This window comes from Rhamphochromis sp. 'chilingali' (genome assembly GCF_963969265.1).
Source record: "Rhamphochromis sp. 'chilingali' genome assembly, chromosome: 5".
NCBI classification, from domain to species: domain Eukaryota; kingdom Metazoa; phylum Chordata; class Actinopteri; order Cichliformes; family Cichlidae; genus Rhamphochromis; species Rhamphochromis sp. 'chilingali'.
In genome coordinates this window covers 3986590-4012128 of record NC_137932.1, presented here as the reverse complement: position 1 = coordinate 4012128, position 25539 = coordinate 3986590, and the positions used below count along the sequence as shown (strand labels likewise).

At 43.1% G+C, this 25539-nt stretch overlaps 1 protein-coding gene across 4 annotated transcripts in view; it reads left to right on the top strand.

Moving 5' to 3' along the window:
• Positions 1 to 23883, top strand: part of klhl29 (kelch like family member 29) — a 256161-nt gene extending 232278 nt beyond the window's left edge. For all 4 annotated transcript variants that reach the window (XM_080882500.1, XM_080882501.1, XM_080882503.1 and 1 more), the window contains 3 exons: positions 5657 to 5850; positions 19512 to 19656; positions 22370 to 23883. In XM_080882500.1, coding sequence (XP_080738626.1) covers positions 5657 to 5850; positions 19512 to 19656; positions 22370 to 22553 — 523 coding nt within the window. In that variant the 3' untranslated portion in view covers positions 22554 to 23883. The remainder of the gene's footprint in view (positions 1 to 5656; positions 5851 to 19511; positions 19657 to 22369) is intronic.
• The last annotated feature ends 1656 nt before the right edge of the window (positions 23884 to 25539 follow it).

Below are 25539 nucleotides of genomic sequence, written 5' to 3'. Positions count from 1 at the left end.
GGCTTTTAATAGCAAGTGTGGAGGATACTGTAGCCATTGTTAAGTCCATCTTTGTGTGCGATTCCAGAGTAGTTGTAACTGCAGCACGACGCACTCCTCTGCCTCTTAATGGATCTTTTTGTCAGTGCTGAGGTATATAGAGCCCAAGTGGTTTTGTTATCCTAACAAGGTTTTTTTTCCTCCCTTTCCTCCCGACTCACTTTTCCTCACTCTATAAACGCTGTAGTTTGTATCTCGGGGGAAATGATGCATGTCAGTATCTCAATGACTGGCAGCCCATCCATTAAGGTTTATCGCATGTGTGTGAAAAATAGAGACAAGTATGGAGAAAAGCATGGTTCATCATCCCCACTACCCTCCAGTTAACTACATTAGTGAATTGGATCCAGTGCCTTGGGCGCCTTCTTGATGATTAGATTGCATGACTTGCGTGTTTTGGAGACAGCTAGTGTATGGACATGTGGTCAGAAATGGAGGCTGTGTGGTCAGCATTAAAAGGCAGGAACCGGTCGACAGCTTCCAAATTAACCAGAGGCGGTACAAACGAGACCAAATGTGTCAGTTGTCAAATGAACTGCAACAGCCAAGCAGCGACCTCAGATGATGAAAAATTAGGCCAACGGGGGAAGTGTTAAAAGGTGCAGTTCCTCAAATAGCCACTGAGCGTTGACTCCAAATGGGAATCAGTCCCCACGGGCTCCCATATCAACCTGCCAATCTTTAAAGCAAAATTAAACGTCTTTGAGGCCTGGTGCTACAAAAAAATCTCTCATTTCTATTACCGATTTTCTCTTTCATGATAAATTAATGAGGGGAAAACTTTTTTTTTATAACCTTCCTCTTTTTCATTCAGCTGCTCCGTTTAGAAGTTGCCACAGTGGATCGCCTTCCTGCATCGCTGAGCTGTCCCAAACCCAACTAAAATCTGAGCATCTTCACCGCCTCCAGCTCCGCCTGGTGTCTTTTTGATAGTGCTACTATCTCCAGCCTACCTGTTTAAAACCTACAAAAGTTTGAAGTTAAGCTTAATTAGGTGCATGGCTGCTCCAAGTGATCAGTGGTCATTGACACAGTCCCCTCGCTGTCAGCTAGGCTTCGCCCTCAGCTAATAAGAGTCACTGAAGTGGAAGCGTGTTTCTGGTGTCTTTTTGAAGCATTTTTAATGCAACTATCTGATAAATATCATAACTTGCTGTGCAGGTATTTGTTCCAACAGTCCATCTAAGATATCAGTCCTCTACTTTTAGTCAGTATAGCATCTCATTTGCATGTTATTTAGCTCTAATAAGCAGGTATCTGGTATCTGTCTATGGATACAACGTTGCACTTCACTCTCTTCCTTTAAAAAGGGAGTTTTTCCTTCTCACTGTCGCCAAGTTCTTACTCACAGGGGCCCGTCTGATTGTTGGGATTTTCTCTCTATTATTGGCGCTACAAGATTTAAAATTAAATACAGTTGTGATCAATTTTGCTCTAAAACGGCCTCTTAAAAAGCTCTACAATGCACAGTCCAGAAGCAGTGTGTCATTATGCTGTGGCTACGTCCATATTTTATATTGCCTCTGATACATTTCATGGCATGAATTCCTGTGTCACATTAGATCACACTTACCGATTGATGTTATTCTTAGATGCTATAGCACATTGATGTTGTTCCATAATCAGAGGAAACAAGATGGCGAGCACACGCACGCAGATAACAGATACACATACATATTCACAAGGCTTTAGATGTGTAATGCCACTGAGCAAATCCGACGGCAGGCTGCATTTGGTTCATTTTTATGGTCTGTGAGTCAGATGTTTGTTTCCGAGTTATTGTTAAAAAGTGAGGGCCTGAGGGCCAATATCTTCTTATGTACTGCATTTTCTCAGCAGCCTGTAATGACATCAGTCTTAGCTGGTGAAGCCCACGTCCACCACACGTTCCAGCTTTTTGAAGATGACGGAAACGGGTTTAATCTTTCGGCATTCTCTTGAAGTGCCAAATCAGTCTTATAGAAGACATAAATAAATAAATAAAGACTTGATTCTATTTTAAAAAGGATAAAACTAACAAACAGTCTGACAAGTATTGTCTGTGTATAACATCTCTTCATATTGTGCATTCCTTTGTACCATACAGCTCAAACAGTATTAAGAGCACATTGCAGGGCAGCGCTTTTGCTCAGGATAGTTTGATATCATTGATGAACATGTGCACTGTAGTTTCCAGTATTTTTAGTGAACATCGTCAACGGCATCCTGATGCCTTAAATACCATCAAGGGACCTAATATGTATTCATCTGCCACCCTAAAAAAAATGGTTTTCAGTAAATGTTCTATTTGGCTAAAAAGTGAAGTACCAAGCTGTGTTAGAAAATTACTTTGTTAGATTTACTTTGTCTGTAAGAACGACTAGGATTGGCGCTGGGTGCCACAGATTGTTAGGGAAATTGGAAAATGCTGGAGACGGATGGAATTGTCCAATAGGGAATAAAAATAACTCCAGCCTTTTGGTTTTGTCGCTGGTGAAAAATGCAGTGTAGCCAGTAAACATGCACACTACCCACCAATAACCAGGTTGTATGCCGATAAGTCAATCAGATTATCCCCCCCCCCATCAATTTTATTAATTACCAGTTAATTAATTAAGGTCGGATCGCCACGTAGAGTCTGCAGACAGGTGGAGAAATGGCACGTCCATCTGCCAATCGTCGTGAGCAAACGCGGCAGCTGCGGCTGCATATTTTGCACGGCATCCGTCTCGATTCACCTGTTGTTATCAAACATAATGGTTCTCATGCAGTCTGGTCATGTGGGAACACAATCACACTTTGCGGGGATGCCTCGCACCTGGGTGACACGAAATTATAACGCTGATTTGTTGACGCATTAGTCGCGGTGCGCGCCGCGAGCATCAGCCTGTCATTTTTATCCGCGTTACGCATTCGAAAGCCTGGCCTCTTTCTTTCATTCACATCCTCGTCCTGCCCTTCCTATCAGTCTTTCGTTCTGTCTCTAACCTGACATAAAGGAACACAATCCCACGTTGTTTGTTTCGTTGTAACCCCGCAGCTGCATTTTCAAGATGATTGTCCCTGCGTGATGAAACAGTCCCTGTCAAGAGCTACAGACGATTACATGGCTTCACGCGGTGATCAGTCTGTGTGTAAACACTTTTTTTTTTTTTTTTTTTAAAGAAAGCAATCGATGTAGCGCAGAATGTCGATGATTAAACTCATACGTTGTCTTTAGTGACGATGAAAACTGCTTCTGTCTGACTGAGGGAAGAGGAAACAGAAGGACAGAGTGTCTCCCTCCTTGCTTTGGCTCCTCTGCCTTGGAGATATAATCGAACCATATACACCCACTCTCGAGTCTTTTTAGTGTCAGTCCTCATGTCACGGTTCACATTAAATGCTTGACGGTGAATCACACACGTAATGAATTCAATCAGATTTGCAACCTGCGAAACAGCCCCGAGACGGCGGCTTTCTTCTGACCTGCACGTGTTCCCTTTTATTACAACTCCTGACCCTTTCTGATTGGATGATAGCTGTGCTGTGTTTACATTAATGGGATTTGAAGGCCATTTCCCTAATCTGCTTCTTATTGAAAGATACTGGGTCTCACGTGATGAGCACATCGTTATCTGAAGAAGTCAGAATGGCAGTTTTTATTCAGCATTATAGCTATTTCTGTTTTGTGTCTAAAGCTTTGAATTTGGAGAAATGCAGCCAGTATTTCTAATCGTCTGAATATTTGAAGAGCAAGAATTGGAATCAGATAAAGTGCTGCAGGAAAAATTATCTCTTCTTTCAAAATATGTAAAAATATAATTGCATAAATGTTTTATTCCAAGCCCTAGCAATGTTTTTCCCTTTACAATAATACCCAGGGCTATTATCTGGCTCTTTAGCAGCCACTGTGTTCACTAGCTGGTCGCCAACTGCGTCTGCTATACGAATGAACCAAAACTGCGACACCGCGGGCCACGAGACATTTATTATGTGCAGAAATATGGAAACCGGCTGTTTGCAGCAGTGCCGTGTGACTTTTGTCTGTCCCGTAATCAGCATCACTCAGCAGCATCTGACCCTTAAATTTGTGAACCTCCCCCGATGTGGTCCGAGGGGTAATTACATCTGCCGGGGAATGACCACGTGCCAGTCCTTCTATCTCAGCGGGGTTCGGTTACTCAACCTGATTCGGGCAAGTGTGTGAGCGTGAGTGTTTGAAAAGTGCTAATTGGCACTCTTGAGTGTTTCAAGTCCACCTTTCCTAGAGCAGCTTCTGTGTCACCACTTTGTCAGACTGACACTCGATTTTAAACCCACCCCATCCTCTCGGCAGCTGTTGCCAAGGTCATTATCAGACCTCGAGAATATTCCCAAAGGCTAATTCACCCATATCCTCTGGCACTTTATCTAACAGCCTTCTCACAGGAAGGTGGTTGCAATGAGTGCTTCCAGGTGTCATTTAAATTCAGCCTGACTTCAAATGCTGCACAGACCGCGGTGGCGAAGCATCCGTACGCTAAAACAAACACCTGTATGTTGTATGAATGGGAGAAGACACCTGTGCCGTGATGAAGGTCGTTGACCCCAGTGAGAAAACTGGAGTTAAAAATGACTTTTAAGTGTGGCACTTTTAATATTCACTCAAGCGCTTCAAGTGTAAGATTTTGTTGTCTTGGGAATTCTGCCCCCGGTTTTCAGACAAAGGTGTTTTTCTTTACAACAAAGACGCAACCTTGATTACGGAGGCTCGCTTTAGTCTGAATGGATGCGTGTTTTAATCACAAATCCTGGATCCGTTTGCGCCTCTTTAATGAGGCCCGCTCCAGCTGGAAGGCTGTCGGCGCGGCTGCTTTGATCAGTGGCCCATGGACACGGGATTACGCTGCTAACACACCGCGCTAATGGAGCCGCAAGTCAAAAACACACACCCGCGTGGCGCATGCACGCACACACATGCCCAAACAGGAATGCAAATGTGGGGAAATATACATATAAAACGCACACGCTCAACCTCTGACAAGGGCACAATCCAATAAGCCAGCGTCTTGTTCTCATGCAGCCCTTTGTGTCAGGCCCTTTCATCTGGCTGTGTCTGTTTGGGTCGGCTGAGTTTTAGGCTCCGCGTTGACGTCTCTGCCAAAGAGGGCTCAGCGAGTAAGGTCCAAAGCTCAGTGCTGACACACAGCCCAACTCTAGAGACTAATGGCTTGTAGCTCCCAACATATGTTGCTTTGTGTAATTGCTTTAATTGCTGTCATTGTACGTAATGGTTGGTCTTTTTCATCTTCCCTGGTGGTGTAGGCATTCTGCTAATTATATCTGTCAGCCCTGCAGCCAAATTGAGCATTTCACTGTGAATTCAGAGCAGTGGGAACTTTTAAAATCAGAGCGTTTCTGTAAACTATTGGTGTGCGTGTGTGGGTGTAAATGAGTGACTGACTGCTGGGTGTTACAGGGGTTTTCATAAGTAATTCTCCTCATCCTGGAGCTGTTTAATAGAAGCGGGGTCGCGAACTTTGCTCATCAGTCAAGTCTAAACCTTGACCTGCGCGTAGTTCTGCTTCTTTTATCTGTTTTATTAACTAGAAAAAAAGGTGAAATGACTATATGGGTAATTTCATAAGCCTAAGAAAATGTCTTTGTTTCCGTTCAGGTACGACACCATCACCAACCAGTGGGAGACGGTTTCTCCTCTCCCCAAGCCGGTCCATTCTGCCGCAGCCACCGTGTGCGGAGGGAAGATCTACGTGTTCGGAGGTGTGAATGAGGCCGGGCGCTCGGCGGGTGTGCTCCAGTCCTACGTACCGCAAAGCAACACCTGGAGTTTCATCGAATCGCCCATGATAGGTAAGACAGGTGAAAACACACAGCGTGTTTGTCACAGATTCACACATGCAGCAAAAAAAAGTGAAGGGATGTTATGTCCTCAGGGGACTTGTCGCCATTGTTGCATCAACTTTTGTCTGATGACGGACCTGTTTCTCTCAGATATTCCCAAATGTAGGGTCCTTCTTCCTCATTGTGCTGTCAAATAAATTTAGTTGAAAGAGAATTAGCCCCTGAAAACCTCCACGCTTTTCTTTCAAGGCATCATATCAGAGCATCAGTATTTAGACTGCTTTTTATTTGCGATGTAAAATCTAAAGTGGAAACGGCACAAAATGCAAAAGTATTAGTTTAACCATTTATATGCATCCATTCGTTTATTCTTTGACATCTTACTATCACATTAGAGAGCAACAAGATATCTTTGGGCCTCAATTATGGCTGCCTGGTTGCCTAGCAACAGTGTTCTCACAACTCTACCCAGATGAACCCCTTCACTTCATTTCATGCGCTCGACTTACCCTGTCGAAATCTTAAACTCCTTCTTTATCAGTGCAGTGTTACACAGCACATTACTATGAGACCTTATATTTTCTTAGCGTGCATAAAACCAGACTCAATCAGTTTTATAAGTTAAGTTTGCAGCTCTGTTGCCTCATAGCAAGAAGAGAAGGTCCTGGGTTTGCATGGCTTCTTTCCACAGTCCAAAGACTGTGAACGTTAACTGGTACTTCAAAATTAGCCTTTGGTGGGAATGTGAGTGTTAATGGTTGTCTCTGTTGCACTGGGATGGACTGGCAACCCTGGACAGGTTACCTGCAAGGTGGCCAGATATTACAGGTTGCCCTATAATAGCTGGGTAGGTTCCAGATTAATGGATAGATTGATGGAGGGATGTCCTGTCCCTCCCCTCACACCCAACCGACCAATAGGTGGTCGTCTGATCGTTGGGGTTTTCTGTCTATTATTGTAGGGTCTCCATCTTACGAGATAAAGTGCCTCGAGGTGACTGTTTCATCTAGGGTTTGAGAGTAACGAAATTTCTATTTTCTGTATGTCCTGTACATGTGGCAGAATTGACAAATAAAGTTGACTTTGACTTTGACTGTTGTTGTAATTTGGTGCTGGATAAATAAAACTGAATTGACTTGAATCGAACTGAGTTGAAAGGATGGACGGATGGTGGTTTACCAATATATGCCAGTACTATAGTGGTCTGTTTGGGCTGTTGAGCTTGAAGGTGTTTGAACATGCTGTCTAGGAAATTCGACTAGCACAAATGTAATCTATATCTGTCGCTATTTAGACAGCAAAGATTTCTGGCACAACTTCGCCTACTTCCAAGGTGCGTGGAGAGAATGTTTCCATGTTATGATGTCCTCTTGTTTTTTAATCTAACTGCTGCACTGACTTCTAATTAAATGTAATCATTTTATGGGTCTTTTTGTATATTTGTAATATTCTTCTTACAAACGGGGGGGAGGGATTACGTCTCCTCCCCCCCGTCTTCATCATTAATGATCTAGTGCAGTATTTACTTGGACATGACTTAACCAGTTAACCAATACCAACCTGTTATATGTCAGCTGGTTTATCAATGAAGCTGTGATTGGTTAATTTGAATGTTTTTTTGCTACCCTGATGAAGGCCACAAGCCGAAACGCGTTGGTCAGTCAATAAAGTTGTTCTTCTTCCCTTTAAGTGTTGCTGGAGTTCCTGCGTTGTGTCTGTTTGGACAGCAAATGATAATAATTTTCAATTATTTATCACAGTCAGTTGCTTTATTGTTGGAAAGCAATTGCATGTAATTGACTTGACCCCATTCAGACTGACAGCAACCCGACTTTGTTTCATTGTATCATTTATGGCAGGTTTTAGTGGCAGTGTTGGTTTATTGATCTCTTTTTATTTTTGCATTGAAAAATTATTGAAGTGAGAGAACTTAATGTTGTTGGATTATTGCAATAATATCATCATATTGTGAGGGAAGTGTTTTGATAAGACTGTATCATGGGGTGTCTGGTGATTCCCAGCTGTACACAGTCACCCACCAAAACTGGAGCAACTACTGCTCGGATGGTCTGTTAATACAATGAATCACACAACAAACCATGCTGTTCCTCAGTTTGTATTATAAAAGCTCCAAGTGGCACTAACACCACAAAACCAGTCCAGAGGTCGAGTTGACTGATTTGACCGAACTAGGATGACGCCTAGCAGATAGCTACCAGCCGAGTTGGCACTCCTCTTTAACTCACAGTGCCTTTGGCCCTAATAATGCGACACAATTGCCAAAACCATTTTTCTCTGCTAAGCTGTAATTGTGTTTGTTTGTGTTGTAAAGTAGGGCATTTTAATGAGGGAGTTTGTGGCGACTAACTTGCTCTAGGAGTCAGGCCCGAGTGGTTTAATTTTTCAGAGCCAGAGTTTGGTTCCCGATGCTTTCTTTTCATCTGTATGGCCATGTAAACATAAAACCAACTACTTGGATTATATACTTGGTAGTTTTTTTCCCCAATTAAGGAAACCTTCAGTGTTTATCCTTTCAGTGAAAATGCTGAACCACACCTGAAAATTCAGCAGTCAGCCTGTTTTTACTTTTTCTCTTTATCGTTATCATCCTCCTCGGGATTTTCCATTATTCCCCCTCTTCCCACATTATTGCGCTGTCATAATAATGAGAAGACCATCGCTAAAATGATAGGTGGTTCTGACGATGGTTTCTGACGTGCTATTGGCCAAGCTGTGATCTGAATAACATCAGAATAACACCTGGATCCACATTCCAGTCTGATCAACCGGGGAGCTGTGAAGGACGAAAAGCCAGAAGAAAGCTGCCGTGACTCAAAGGTAGAAGGAAAAACACAAAAGCGTACCAAGCCTACAACTTTGTTATTCAGAGCACTGGCAGATGTCTTCCCAGTGCAAAGATCTTATCCACAGGCATTTCTTCACAAATATAAGTATCCTTGAAAGGTGCAGAGCAGGCGAGATTGCTATTGATTTGGACATATTCTGCAAATCTCTTTGTTTCACATTCTGGCCTGGACAACACTATTGCACACAAGTCAGCTTTAAGCCTAACCTACAAACTTCTTTGTGCTCTATAGATAATTCAATATTTTGTGAGAAAGAGTTAAAAAAAAAAAAGGTTGATAAGTGGGATTTGACTGAATTGTGTTTCTCTATTTGCAAGCTAAGAACCAGCGTTGCCTGCAATAAGATTCTCATCCAAGCCAAGAAACAGCTCCGGACATAATTGCAAGAAATATTGCAAATTGTTTAATCCACACAAAAAAACAGAAGATATAACTTGTTAATTAGTAAGATTTAGAAGTGCTGAGGGGCAGTTTGTTACCTTCTGGCAGAGGCAGGAGAGCTGTTTCCAGTCTGTGAGCTAATCCAAGCTAACAGAACTGCAGAGTGTAGCCTTATTTTATCCATACTGACATGAGAGCAGTGCCGGTCTTCTCATCTTACTCTTACAATGTGCATACATGCCAGGATATTTAAAAAGTTCCTTTATGGTTGGATTTAATTAGCAATCTGCTACAGTCATCTCCAGCCCCATATTTTTGTTTTGGATCTTCACTAGGATGGCTTTGCATGATTTCATCTCATTTCATCCATTGATTGATCCATTTCATCCCCCTGTTCATGGACTTCAGTGTTTTAGCTCCTGTCTCTTAAAGGCCAGACGCCCTCAAAGCTCACTTTTCTTTGAAGTAACAATGATTAAATATTACTGTTTCTTGCATGGCTTTGTCTTTTGTTCAATCTTCTTCATGCTGAGTCGGTCCACTGAGCTTTGTGGGCATCTGCGTATGCAGAGCGATCTCACACTTCAGTCAGGGTGAGGCCTGGACTTTGACTGAGTCATTGCAACGCGTTAATACTTTTCTTTTTCTGTTTAGATCTGCTGCTATGCTTCAGCCAACATGTCAGACATATGGCTTCATATTTGATTCTTGGATACTTTGGTTTACAGAGGAGTTCATGGTGCCCTGGTCCTGTATCTGCAAAACAGGCCTAAATCATCACCCCTCCTCCCCCATGCTTGACAGTTAGTATGAGGTGTTTGTGCTGATATGTCGGGTGCTGTGCATTATGGCCGTACATCTCCACCTTGCTCTCGTCTGTCCAAAAGACATTGTTCCATGTGGTTTGTCGAGAGGCAGCTTTGCAGACCTAAACCATCCTGCCATGTTCTGTTACAGAGACGAGGCTTTCTCCTGGACCCCGTTCCAAAAAAAGCTGTGCTTGTTCAGCCTTTTACTAACTGTACTGTCATGAACTTTAACATTTAACATGCTAACTGAGGCCTGCAGAGTCTGAGATGTAGCTCTTGTATCTCTGAGCATTGCACGCTCATTGTGTTAACACTCACCTGAGTGCTCCAGACCAGTAGTCTACCAAAACATCTGCTTTTGTAGAAGCGCTCACACTTGCTGATGATCAGATAATACACACCTGGCTGCTAGCTAGTAATCCAGCTTCATGCCAGTCTCTTTTGAGCAAATCGTCCTCTGTGGTGTTGGCTTTTGGCTTTTGTTGGTTCAGTAGAACAAACTGTATGCATTGTTCTCCTGTGCTTTCTTCTCTAGGAAAGATTTGACTTTATTTCACAACTGGAAAAAAACCTCTACCTTACTTGTAGAGCACTGAAAAAACTTGTTAAAAAAGTGTTATTATCAAGAGCAAAAGCTACGGCTGTGCAGGCATCGACTGTGCAAGGAAAGATGATATCAGCCGGGCCGAAGAATTGGAAACCTAGCAGACTAGCAGAGCCGTCTGAAGCCTGAGCTTATGGGTCGCAGCGATTAATTGTACATCCACTGACCTCATTAATTGAAACTTTGGACCATGTTTAATATGTGAATCCACTTTTGTAATATTATATATATATATATATATATATCGAAAAAGGGAAAAGCATGAAAGAGCCACTTTCGATGATTATGTAACACGGGTGTTTGGGGCGAGCGCTATGTGGTATTAAAGGGCTTGCAGAGCAGCTGGCACAGGAGAAACACACACATATATACGCACACACAGAAACACATAGATCCAGACATGCACACACACAACGGCTGCTTGCCTCACATAAACCGTGCATCCCTGAGGACCACAGGTACACAAATTATATAACAAGCTGGGAGGTTACACATGCGTGCGTGTATGCATTGTGTGTGTGTGTGTGTGCGCGTGCATGGCAGACACAGACAGACATATCGTCATCTGTCAAGCCGTAGATGAGCTGGCGTCTTACAGCCAACGAGGCAGGAGATAATGGACGGGTTTAGTGCTTCCAGTGAAATTGGGCCGGCGATGATTTTAGCGAGGCGTTGAGGGCGGGGAGCGCTCCTTGAACAACCCCCTGCTTCCCTCCGTTGCTCTCCATCGCTATTCTCTCTGTTCATCTCTCTGTCTCACCCCTACACCCCCGACTCCGTCTCTCATGGTCTCTCCGCACCGTCTTATCAACTGACACAAATATTTTTTACAAATTTCTTTGCAGCTGTGTGTGTGTATGTGCGCGCATCTATGTGTGTGTGTTTTCCCCCTGCGTGCACCGTCTCCCGCGTGGGCTGCAAATGGGTTTCACAAACACTTATCAGGACGGACTTCCCATCTCTCGCAGAGTGAAAAATAATATTACTCATGCCAAAAATAGTCCCTTCAACAAGTCTATTGAGATACGCCGGGTCTCTGCAGCTTCGTTCATCCAGAGCTTCCTTTGTCTTCAGCGTGTCTCTCTCTGCTGAGCAGTATATGGTCTGAAGATCATAACTGAGCACTTTCACATGTAGTAAGCTATTTAAGAAGTCTCATTACTTCATTCTCCAAAGGTCAGCTCACCTAAATTACCGAAATGCCATAGTTTTCTGCTTCCATCTCAGAGAAGAAGAAAAATCAGCATGTAACATGTTTTTAAAAAGGTCAATCAAAGACCCCTTTAATATATCCGTTCTAGTGGAGCTGAAACATAGCATAGGCAGGGAGAGCTTTGGCAATCACTCCTGCCTCAGCTTCACAAGTCTTTCCTTCTCTTTCTAATATCAGTGTTTCAAATATGAGCGATAACCCCCCCGCTTAGAGTCGTGTCATTGAATGAACAGTTTTTATATTTTTATGTCACGTAGCCTTTTTTTAAATCACTGCTTAAAAGAAATTAAGGGAACCCCTAAATCACACATGACTGAAAAAATACTCAAGTTGAAAATCTCCACAGCGATGTGTAAAAACGACATAACAGTCAAATGAGACAGCAGATGGTATCCTGGGGATTCTCCTCCCAGACCTGGATTGGAGCAGAACGTAGCTCCTGGACAGTCTGTGGTGATATTTGGATGCACCCCATACGTAATATCCCAGAGGTTGCAATTGGATTCATGTCCTCGGGACGTGAGGGCCTGTCAGTGGCATCGACGCCTTTGTCGGCCACAGGAGGAAACCAGGGCCCAGCACAAAGCACAAGGTCTGACCCCGACAGCAGTCAGGGTACCGTCGGCTAACATATGGAAGTCTGTGTCTCCTCAGACCATCACTGACCCACTGCCAAACCAGTCATGTTGGACGATGGCATCGTAATGTTCACCACGGGATCTCCAGACCTTCTCACGTCTGTCACATGTGCTCAGTGTGAACCTCCTCTCATCTGTGAAGAGAACAGGCAGCTACGGTGGACGTGCCAATTCTGGTGTTCTCTGGCAGATTCCAGTCAAACAGCACGGCGCTATGCCGCGAGCACAGAGCCATTAAACAATATTGGATCTTTATATCCTCATGAGAAACATGCACAACTAGCCTGCTGGAGGTCATGTTGTAGGGCTATGGCAGCGCTCTTACTGCTCCTCCTCACACAAAACGGCAGATATTGGTCCGGCTCTCCTCGTGTCACAGCCCACTTCCTGTTTCTTATCTCCTCCACACTCTTGAGACAGTGCTGGTAGATGTAGTAAACCTTCCTGTGACAGCATGTGTTGATGCGTCATCCTGGAAGAGCTGGACTACCTGTGTAACCCGGCAGATTCTGTCTCATACAATCAGTAGTGACAAGGATACAAGCAAAAAGCAAAACTGAGAAAAATCAATGAGGGGGAAAAAAAAGTAGATATCAGCGGTTTGTGAGCACCACCTGCAAAACCATTCCCTTTCAGGTGGTTGTCTCTGCAGTGCACCTCACTTTCATTTGAACCAAATCAGGTGCAATGGACTCACATTGATTTGTGCTCCCTTCATTTTTTTTTCTTTTTGTGTTCCTGCCTTGTCTCTGCTGTCACAGACTGCTGACAGCAATGAGCCTGAAAGCGATGACCGATGGCTCGACATTAGCTAATTACAGATCACCATTCCTTGACAATGTCCTTCAACACGCAAACGGCAGAAATATCGACCCATCCAGATCTAAAGCTGATAAATCAGTGTGCACTTTTGAACACTTTTCACCTGGCAGCAGTGAACAGGAAGGGAACCGTCACAGGATGGATATTAAGCTTCACTGAGGCGGGGATCTGGGAAAGGCGTCACTGTCTCATTGTTTTTTATGATTTTCTGTTTTAGTTGAGAGGTCATCTAAATATTTGCGTCTAGAAACAGATGGAAAGTTGACAGACCTTGTGCTGCAGGATTATCCAGAATGTTAGAGGGGTGTTTAACCCTCCATGGGGTCTGCAGGCCGGTCACATGACTAAAAACTATGAATTGTGTTCTTACTAAATGTAGCAGATGTCTGTCGACCAAACAGTTTGTCCAACCAAATCTTGGCCACAACTCTTTGATAGATTTCCATTGAAAATCTGCACAAAGCTGCAGGACTGACACGCCAGTTAACCTCTGCTGCTCTCGAGCTTGCTGTTAGCATGCTAACGCAGTAAATTAAGTATGTATGCATGGTGTTCAGCAGATGCATGTTTGGAGTGGATACGAACGCTGATGCTGGCAAATATCGCCGTGCACATATATTCTCATAAAACCCTATTAGCGTTGCTGTCGTTCCTGATGACAGAGCTGATATATGACGCTTTTTAGGGGCTTTTTCTTCTTAACATTGTGGTTTTTGTTAACTAATCTGTGCTGCAAAAAAACAAACTGTTCACAGCATGTTCTTTGAGGGAAAGAAATGAGGCAGTAATTTTAGAAATATGAAGCATAAATGAGGATATTTTTCCACAAAACCCCCCAAACTAAATTCGTGTTTGAGGCCAAAATTCTAAAATCCCATGAAATCTTAGAAGCCTTAACAAAAAATTAAGTTTACAGCATCTTTACGTGCAGTTTCGTACCGAAAAGCATTAACGTGGCACACCAGGACTTAATCCACAACAAATGACCGACCAAAGTCAACTGTACACAAGCTGTCAATGCAAAAAATGAAGGATGTCGTCTCACAGATACATTTGTCGTAACTTTAAATTATTAAAATTACAACCAGTGAAGCTCCTGATGATTACAGCCTTTTTGAGGAGCTTTTTGAACTTTTGAACTTTTGAACTTGCTGTTCTCTTTGCTGTTAAAGCGTGGGGAGTCACCATGCCAAGATCAAAAGAGCCTCTGTGAGGATTTTGAGGAAAATGCTGGAGAATGCCTGTGGGTCTCACTTATGGAACGTTAAAAAGATCTACAAATCATTTGAAATGGATCGTTCCACCGTGAGAAGAATCATCAGCAAGCTGCTCCAACCTGAGTTAACCCGCCGATGTCCCCCAGCTGACAGACGGGTCCCCGTCGACCGGTAGACTCCAAAAGCCCGGGAGCAGGAGCGCCGCTGCGAGATACCGACCGTCGGGATGATCGTTTCCCCCGAATGACGTAACGGCAGACCGGCCGCGGCCCTCGAGAGCGCCATTTACAGAGGTGGAGGAAGAGGAAGGGAAAGTGACAGAGCAAGAGAAGGTGGAGAAGGTGGAGTGTTTCCATAGCGACCTAATTGGACATGCACCCATCATGCTGAATTAAAGTACATCATCCTCTTTCAGCTATTTCGGCCCATCATTTCAAAGGCAGCTCTTATTCTCCTCACACTGCATAAAAGGACATTGTGTGTGAAGAGGGAGGCAAAAAAAAGGGGGAACTTTTCGCTGCTCCAATTACCTTGTTGTGATCTTATCTAAGCTACTGTCAGAGAGAACTGACGCTTCTTTGTCCTTTTTCCTCACGCTCTCTGGTATGATACAGCGAGCTGGAGTGGATCACCTCATCCTCCGTCGTTTGGAGGAGAATGTCTTGTTTATCCCTTGTTTGCGTTTCCTCCCGCGATCGGCCGCACATTTCAGCGTCGATGTAATGCCGCTGCGGCTTTGTGATGGAGGCTGCTGTTTGGCTTTTTATCAGAGACTGCGGTCTTGTCTAGATCTGTACAGCAAACAGTATTGGTCTGATTGAGTGAATTGTTCTTTACTCTATTTGTGTGGGTTATTGTTGCTGCGTGCTGGTTTTACAGCGTCGGATATCTGCTGCCGGTGTTGATGCAGGAACGAGATAGGGAAGAACAAGGTGTTTGTTGAGACAGCAGCTACACAATTCATCATACCCGTGTGCGGGTGTGTGCGTTTTCTTTTGTTTGATGTCCTTGACCTCAGCCCGGGGGGAACCCAGGCTTGGTGACTAAGCTGTTTTATCAAGGTGCGGGAGAGTGTGTCAGCCCATGTTGCCCCGCAGGCACAGCTATACTTCTATCACCGCTGCAGAGTTAAAACCTTGTTTTGCTGCCTCTTTTTATTCATTTTTTATGTAGAACGTGGTCAGCTGTGGATTCCTGGCTGAGCTCTCTAACCTTCGAGCTGCGAAAGCCGACAAAATCTATTGCGATATTTCAAGAATAGCAAAGTCCATCTCAGAATTGAAAAGTTTTCAGCTGACACAGACAGATTGCGCTCCCTTTACTGTATCTCAATGTTGTTTCAGCAAAAAATGACTCGTTTTCTGCAACGAAGGCCAAGGGATGAGAACAAAACCAAAGCGGTGGAAGAGAAGTGGAACCCCAGCAGCAGTCCTCTGAGGCTTGCCAAACGAGAACTATGAGATTTACCTGCCTGGTACTCCTCCAAGCACTCAAACTCGGTGCTTACTGTTAGTCCGCTAGAGAGAGGCAGGAAGTGATGGCAAGAGTTTCAATGGGGGAAAAAAGAGAGGAAGGTTTTTCCTTTGAGAGCATCCTGTTATTATTCTGCCTCGGGCACAGAGCAGAGAGAAATGAGTGTTCTGTGTTTATGGGACCTAACACAAAACATCATGTACACACGCTTACGCTGGCACACACACATACGCTCAGGAAGACTGGCAGCAGCATATCAATGAGACGAGGAAGGTAAAAGAAGAAAATAAACACGTCTGGCAGAATGTGAGGAGGACCAATCAGTGGCAACTTGTTTCTCAAGGGCAGAAATTGAGGCTGACGCCTCAGATGGTTGCAGTGGAACTTAAGATTGCATTTCACTCTGCGTAAATGATTGCAGGATCGTCATATGTGAATAATACAGTATTTTTCAACCGCAATAGCAGCGTAGTCTGTCTCTGTCAGTCTACAAGTGAGATAGTTCAACAGCTGCTGAATGATATGCCATGAAATGTCATGCAGACACTGGTCCCAGGAGGATGAATCATTCATGACTTTGGTGATCCTCTTTTTCTCTAGCACTCACATGAGTTTGGTATTTGAGATTTTAAGTGAAATATTTCAACAACTCTTCGAGTGCTTTTTGGAAAATGTGGCACCCTGCAAGGACAAACTCTTTATAACTTTGATGAGCTCTTAATTTTTCTTTTGAAATCTTCATCAGCTCCAATTCTTAGGTTTCTGGCGCTAATTAGCAAATGTTAGCATGCCACCACTGAACTAAGATGTTGGATGTTGTAGACATTACACCTGCTTAACATTAGCAAACATGGATGTAGTCGTTATGTAGTTGCCCACAGCTGTGTGCAGGACCATTTAAGGCTTTGCATTTGGTATTTTTAGCTTAATGTAATCATATTTGAAAGGGAGGATAGCACAACTCTAAATAATTGTAGCCTCATATAAGATTTTGGCTAGCGAAAAAATGGCTCAAACAAAATGTTCTTATCAGAAAAAACAAGATCACCCAAGGCTGAGCCCTTGAATAATTTTTTAGATTATTTGATAGAAAAAAAGGACAATCTGCCTAAATGCATTTTATGTATGTGGTTAGAGATCAGCAGTATATGTAGCACGCCAAGCCCTTATCGTCCTCTTCATCCTGAACTACAGTTAGGGCTCTAACACCAAAACATGTCTAAACATGCTAATTTGTTCCAGAAACTGTCACAATTGTTGTCAGCAGTTCAGACATGCGACTCTCCCGCCTCCAGATAGCTAACAACGAGCCAGCAAAATGACAACATTAGCTAGTTATAAGCTAACAATTAGCCAGCTAATGTTAGGTTCGAGTATCCTAAAACTCACACTTTACCTCTAATAAACTGTTTAACTACATTCTCACATCATATGAGAGTTAATTTGCTGAGTGTTGACTTGAACAATGTTAAGAATAAGAACAATAACTCTGGTATGGATCATCCACTATTTGTATGACAATTGAAAAGCGTGATGGCTGTGGGTGCGAATCATTTTCTGTATCTCTCAACTAAGAGAGAGCTAGCAAATCTAGATGTTAGAGACACTTAAAAACACAGGTTTTTCTAATAGATGCTAACAGCAGTTAACAGAGGCTAACAGCAGTTAACAGAGGCTAACAGCAGCTAACAGGCTAACAGCAGCTAAGAGTTTACCAGCGGAAAAGTTCAAGAAAAGTTCAAGATATGCTCAACAACCTCAGTATTACTGTCATCAGACAAACTTAGCTTCGCTGACAACTTTTTCACAATCTGCTCCACTATAAATAAATGTGGATGCATATTGACAGCTGAGGTAAACAGCCGACTGACAGCCTACATTCACTACAGATGGACGGCGACCAGAGATGGCTGTCTTACAGTGGATTATACACATGAAAGTAGAACTTGGTCAACTGCAATCTACTGACATCTAGTGATGAAATTTTACACACTGTAACTTTTAACTAACATAATAAAAGATCAATGTAGCTGTTTTGTAGTTACCCACGGGTTTGTGGACTACAATTTTACAAAAGACTGCACATTTTTTTTTTTCACTTAACGTCACTATATTTGGGCAAGAGTCATCAGCTACTTGGTTAACTGTAAATAACTGTAGCAATAAAAAAAAGAGTCAAAAAAGATTTTTGACTATTAAAAAAGTGGCTCAAATAAAATATTATTACCACAAAGACGGGACCTTTTAGTACAACTGAATAAAAAAAAAACCCCCACCAGAATCTCAGAATGTCTAAGCCCTTAAATATGCACATCTTCAAGCTTTACTAAAGTTTTAATGAGTTTTTTGTACCAGGCTGTACATGTTTATTTCTGCTGTAAAGCTAAGCATTAGAGTCTAGAGGGACTGACTTACTTTTGGAGCTAACCTTAAGTGGCCATTCCAGCAGCTTAAGTTTTTGGCACTTTCTCATTGGCTTCATTTTTCAACCCAGGAGGTTGGCACTTGCTGCCATTATCATTTATTTTAAAGCAGCACTATATACACAGAGCCCCAGCATGGCAGCACGCCCCTAGAGCACATAATGCAGCACAGCCAATTCAATAATCATCAGCAGCAGCACCTCTGAACTCTGGAGCTGACCTTTTAATGAAATATGCCAGTCTCCTCTCAGCAAAAGGTAAGAGGAAAGGGGAGCTGGATCAAACACAGAGGTGAGGCTTTTTAGGGCTGCCAGCGCTGCCTTTATTAAGGCGTCAGGCTCGAATCCTCCCGGTGCCTGTTTGCGATGAGGGATGCCCGTCCACTGTGGCAGAAAACGGGGAGGACAGCAGCTTACGGCCAAGTATCCGTGCATTATTCATGCTGCTTGTAAATTGGCCAGCTGCAGTCTGCTAGAGAGAAATTGCCGGGAGTTTGAAATACATTTCCTCTTCCCGCACAGCAGGGCCACTGCTCGCAAACTCCTGGTTTCCAGCCGGCATCGTTACGCGCAAACCGCTGTTTCATTTTGTTTCCCATCATCTATACCTCTGCAGCGGTGCTGCTTCAATGCTTCTGCTTTCCTCGCGCGCCATATACAGTGTCAGAGTGAATTATACACCATGCACACAGTATGCAGTATCCCACCTGTTCACTCATGTATTGCCAATACATGCGCACATTGCTTTTTCTTTTCCTTATTTTTGGTTCTTTATAAATCTACGGAGGTGCCACGGGGCCTAATGCAATTGTGAATTATTGGGACTTAGGTAACTCTTTTATATTGCTTCTAAGCCCAAACATATTTTGGAGTGGAACCCAATAAAGCCACCGTGATTTATGAACTCTGCTTTTTCATCGGTTTTGGTATCCATTCTGTTTTTTGTTTTTTCCAAAGGAATCTTGAGTGGGGCATATCTGTAAAGTGATAAGTAGAATGTTGATGATGATCGTTTTTGCATGCGCTGCGGGGACCAGGAGGAAGGGTGGGAAAAAAAGAACAAATTGATGTCATTATACCGAATGGAAATTTCTGCTGTGAGTGAGAATGACATCCAAACAATAGCTCTGTTTTCTCTTTTTTTCAAAATAAAAAATCTCTCCTGTTTTTCCCTCCCCTTTCTCTCTCTGTCTCGCTCCCTTTTTTTGTCTCTCATATCTTTAGATAACAAATACGCCCCTGCAGTGAGCCTAAATGGATTTATATTCATCCTGGGAGGAGCCTACGCTCGAGCTACCACTATCTATGACCCAGACAAAGGCAACATCAAGGCCGGTCCCAACATGAATCACTCTCGGCAGTTCTGCAGGTAAGAGATAATTAATGTAGCGGCACCACACGCAAGTTAAATCCCCAGTGTGGAATTTAAAAGATTTTTCAAAAGCTCAAAACTGCAGCTCTGTGTTTTGTGAAGCTTTAAGAAAAAAAACCCTCTGTGACATTATTAAACAGCCTGAAAACAATCTAAAACTCAATCTTATTAGTAATCTGTCAGTCTTTCTGTCATAACACAGGTAAACGGTCGCACGGGGAAAAAACGTTTTCAGGCCAGTTAATTAAAACTCGAACAATGCCACGGGGCTGACAGCCTTTTCCAACGCGATGCGGCTCGATTGCGAGAATTCTCCCTCGGCGGGAAATTTGCTTTCTAATACGCGACTGTTAAATCCGTCTGATCGGTATCGCCGCCGTCTGTCACAGAGAGAGAGAAACAAGACACATCTGAGGCGGCTTGATTTACTTTTCTACAGACTGTTTCGAGTTATTAAACTGAAATCTGAGTCATTTAGGTTTTAGTGGAGGCGGAAAGAGGAGGGGGCGGCGTATTTGTGCAGAGAGTCACGTTTGTTTCCTAAGAAAAAGAAAAAAAACAGGAAGTAGTACAACTGCGATCTGCAACTTTCCCACCATTAGCAAGGCCATAATGGCTGATGAAGGGAGAAAAATGAAAATGAACAGCAGTGGGATCACACCCTAATATCCCAGTCAACTCGAGCCACTGAGGTGTGCAGTTCGCTGGATAATGAACTCACAGTTTTCTAGGCCCTGAGCCCTTTCTTCTCTCTCTCTCGCTCCTTTTTTTTCTCCCCCTTTTCTTTTCCTTGCAGAAGTCGAGAAAAAAAATAGATTAAAAAAAAAAAGCATGCATGAAATACATTTGGGAGGCAATTACAGACAGTGATCTTATGTGCAAAACGTACACCATAAATCATGTTGTCAGAGTTATTGATAAGCTGCACCAGCACACGCCAGGCAGCTGTTCTGCTACATTTAACTAAGTCTGACACAAGAGAGGGGAGGAGATGCACGGCCGGGGGGGGCGGGATGGGATTGGGGGGGGACAACAAACACGCCGCTGTCAGACAGGAAACTCGGAAAAATATCTGCAGTGCACGAAGTCTAGGAGGGTCATCATGCAGGAGAGCAGATATTTTCCCCTGGCTGCGTCCGGCCCTCCGCAGGCCCTGCACCTCCCCTCTGTTTATCAGGAAGAGCAGCCTCCAGGCTTCGCCCCGCGCTCTCTCCATTTTGGATCAGCTGTGCTTTTCTCTCTGAGTAGATTTAGGCTTTATGTAATAATCTTTTTTTTTTTCTCCCTTCTCCTCTCGCGGTCCTAACAGTGCTGTGAATTTGTGCAGTAGGACGGCATGTTGCTCGCCGCGTGCGAGCGCGTCTGTGTGTTTGAGCGTGCACCTTATGTAAATGCAGATCGTTCCAAAGCCCTAATCAGCTTACGGCCCAAGTTTTAATCCTCTCCGCACACAAACTCCTGTTTCTGTTTCTCATATCAAATGAGCACATTTGTACAGATATTTGCTTTTCAGTAGTTTTCCCCCCCCCCTCCTCTCTCTCTCGTCCTCGAGAGAAAATGTAATGTGTGAGATTTTATGTATTTTTTTTTTATATATAAATTAATCCACCTCACCCTTCCCCAACCCTTCCCCACCTTAGCCCATGTTGTCGAGAGCAAGTGCGAGTGATGTCAATAATCCCAGGCGTGGCCCCCAGCGTGACAATCAGCATGTTTGTGGAGATGCCGTCTTTGTGTGGCTTTGTTGTCTCGTCGTGATTAACGCCACCAACAATATTTCTGCTGCTGTGACTCAGAGCTAGCTTTATCAAAGCAGCTCATACTTGCACTGAGCTACTTATCTTCCTGACACTGATTACCTCTCATTACTGTTTATCCTAACAGTCGATGCGCGCGTAATGCTCGCTTTCCCGTACAAAATCTCAAGATTTGTCATCTTTTAGATTTCACTTAAAGGTGACTGGGCGGCACAGTCAGTTACAGATGTGTCGTTTTTGTACTAAAGCTACTTTCGGCTGCTCCTTTCTTGTTTTTACACCGGATGCGATCCCAAAGTTTGCGTCTCCTCCCAGGATTTAATCGGGGATCTTTCGCTTGCTCGGCTAATTTGTAACCCACTGCACTATGGAGCCACACAGTTTGGTGTAGCACTGTAGACAAACTTGCACAGCAGCTACTCCTAAAAACCTCTTGACTCAGTGGCACAATAGTAACTTGTACTAGTAACCTGCTCTTTCTTGCTCCCTCACATTGTTGCACAGGAATCTTTGGCACCACAGCGCTGCTTTAGTTCATTGAGGCCATGCACAGCTCTCTTTAAGGTCCCACCAGTGCACTTTAAACGGGTTGACATCTGGACTTTGATCGGGCCATTGCAACATGTGGATTCTTTTCTTTTTCAGCCATTCTGTGGAACAGTCAACAGCTTTTACCACTTTGTTGTTTGTTAGAGGCAGATTTCACCTCCAACAGATGTTATAGAAAAGCAGTGAATGGCTGTTGCTTTGATTAGTTTCGTTTGTTTTTTGCGAGGTAGATATGAGAGGATTCAGTATTGCATATAGTTGTTTAGTTTAGCATCAGGGAAACTGATAGCTTGCTATCAAATGGGAACACATAACTTTTTATATTGTGTTCAAATTTAGAAAAATGTCACTTTTCCTGCATCCAATCCTTGATTCGAAAGAAAATTTTGTGTCTTTTTATGCAGCGCCGTCATTCTGGACGGGAAGATCTACGCCACGGGAGGCATCGTGAGCAGCGAGGGTCCAGCCCTCGGCAGCATGGAGACATTTGACCCTTGCGCCAACACTTGGACACTCTTGCAGTCACTGCCCTGCCCGCTCTTCAGACACGGCTGCGTGGTCATCAAAAAGTATATCCAGAGTGGCTGAGGGTGGCTCGGACCAGGTCGCACTGGGTCAACGCTTAACACCAGCTGAGCTCCAGTTGTGGGACGATGTGTGACAGCAGCTTCGAGACGGGCCGATCGCTCGCTCGGTCTGTCGGCGACCTCTGAACTTGACGTCAGCATTCATCCACACTGTTGCCCCACACCTGAAGATAAAGTCAAATAAAAACGCCCTGTGCAGAATGTACTCATGTTTAACTACTCAGCCATGTCAGGTGACGATTCCCAACCCCCAGTACTGTATGACTGTATGTGTCATGGTAGTAGTTCATTCTCTGTCATCAAACAGGCACAGGGTCCCTCTTAGTAATTTGAAAACTCCAGGGTTTTTAAATGAAGTCTGTTTCCCCCCTCTGGTACTGCCTTTTGTTTTTTGTTTTCAGTGCATATCTCTGTAAACTCAACACCTTCATTTCCTTTCATATAATCTGACTCAGCTGAAAGCCATTGCAGGTCCAGATTCGTGTCCCTTTGAGTAAATCACACGTTAACAGGCGTAGGTTTCGCAGTCGTGCATTTGTGAAAGTTTTTGTGGCATACAAACGTTTTTCCAGTAGCGACATCTGAAGGACAGGAGGGAAAAGCGAAGGGAAGCGACGCGACTGTTTTCCTCTTTATCAGTGGATCCGATGAGTTTCTTTCTCCACTGCAACCAGAAGCAAAGTTCCAACTGTGCAGATTTATGGGGTAACTTTAAATCCAGATTCTGAACTCTGTGTAACCTGGGCCTTTTTAATGGCTCTCTAAATATTGGAAAAAAAAACTATCAAATCGGGGTCAGGTTGGGTTTAAAAAGAGATTTCTTCCCCCCTCCTTTGTTCTTGTACAATTCCAGTCTGATTGAGATATCATCTGGAGGGTGAGTGGCTTTTTTTTCCTGCCTTTATTCACACTGACTTGCTCTCTGGGACAAAGAAAGCACCACACTGAGAGAGAGAAAGAGGGAATTCCTTCTTCCGCTGGCGTCTGATCAGATTCAAGTTGGGACAATTCCTCCGGAAAAAAAAAGCACAATATTCACCCGCGACTGTTATCATAGATGTTATCTGTTTATCCATGTTTCTTCTGTGTTTCAAGTTCCTCCTTCCCAAATCCGCTTGTTTTATACAATGTTTCATTGCAACCTGCAAATTATGTCGGGTTGGTATTCTGTAAATACAGCGAGGAAATATGTATATTTTAAAACCTGAAGGCAATTCTGTATAAATGTTTTTAGAAAAAAAAATGATAGGCTGAATTGAAAATGGTACGTCTGTAAATCTGTACCCAAAAAGGAAAACTTAACAATTGTTATTATTGAAACCTAATACATATACCAGAATATGAACACATTGTCAAGTCTGTTTTTTTTATGTGTTGTCCGGTTTAATCAACACTTTAATCAGGGCTCTTAATGCAACAACTGTGAATAGACTTTTTAACCTTATTCTGAAAAACCCGTGGTTTCCTAGGCCTGCTTTTTAGTACGGCTTCATCGTTCCGCCAAACTGACTGTATGTAAAAGAGCCACAGTCGGCGCGACGTCACACACTGGTTTGTAAGCAACAAATGTGGAACTGCCTTCTATCGGAAGGCCACCAGATGGCGATAGCTGCGGTTGTAAAAAAAAAAAAAAGATTGCGAGTGTCAAGACTGATGAGAATACTTCCTGTTGAGTTTTCTTAAAGTAAGGAATTAGCTAATGAATAAATAAAACCATCCCATTTTAATATGGGAGTCTGAGGGTTAACTCCTTTTCAAATCCAGCCTCAAGTGGCCATCAAAGGTACTGCAGGTATTTTAGGCTAATACTTGTCAAAGTTACTTTAAAAAAAACAAAACAAAACAAGCAGTTCAAAGTTACAGTTTGCACCTTTATTCAAGTATATCACAGCAGTTTATTTGAGAAATACAGTAAATGTTCCATTTTTCAAATATAACTTACACTAAAGTAACAATTGCGAACAGGTGTGTGTTAGATACACAAACAGAACTGACAAAGCTATGAAAAGTCTAAATTAACTGAAAGAGAGGGAAGAAGAAAATAATTCAGGATAGAACAAGCCTTTTTCCTTCTGCATACTGGACTAAGTTGTCTCCACTACCAGACAAAAATTGGTTGTTAGTCCAAACTGGCAACAATTTATGATTAAAAAACAAAAAAAAAAAAGAGCACAATGTATGACATTTGTTACCCATATTTTATACCCCATGGTTTTTCTTTTAAATCCATAAAAAATAACTCTTGGCAGAAACTGGAGACAAAGTGAACATCATTAACAGAAAGTTGATCTGGTCCTTTTCCTCATAACTGTTTTAAATATTCTAATGCTAGCCTCTTCCAGTATGCCACAGTCTGTAACCACTTTCAACAAAGAAAACATCAGAACAATGAAATAAATAGAAAAGCTGAAAGGGCAAGTTGTCACGTGTTGAAACCTGAGAGACCTGTAAACCCTTTATTCCCCCGTACACGCCAAATAAACTTGCTACACAAACGCTACGCAATTCAGCAAAATCGTTCAAATGGACGCGCAACGCTTCCCGATTCGGTTCAGTTTCAGACGTACAAAAAGACTGAATGTACTGAATATCAGGTGTAAAACATATTTAATAATAAATACCCAGAATCATGAGATGAAAATAAAAAAACAAACAAGAGACCCAAACACAGTTGGAACACTTGGGAGTAAAAGGCGATGGGTGTGTAAAGAGGCAGAAAATGCTCTCTATAGCTTTTAAGAAGGTATTGGGTGATAACAGGAGCAGATCCGGGACGTCTCCTCAGTGTCAAAGTACGTAAAGTAATCAAAGACAACCTGAAACTAAAGCATCAAATATACAGTCCATGAAATATCCGTAAAATTTATGCAATCATCATCTGGCTCAAATGCAAACATACGTATATAACAATCAGAGAGATATAAACAACTCTTGGATTACTGCAGCAGCCGTGGTTGCGCTGAGGTGGTACTGTGGATGTTGCAACA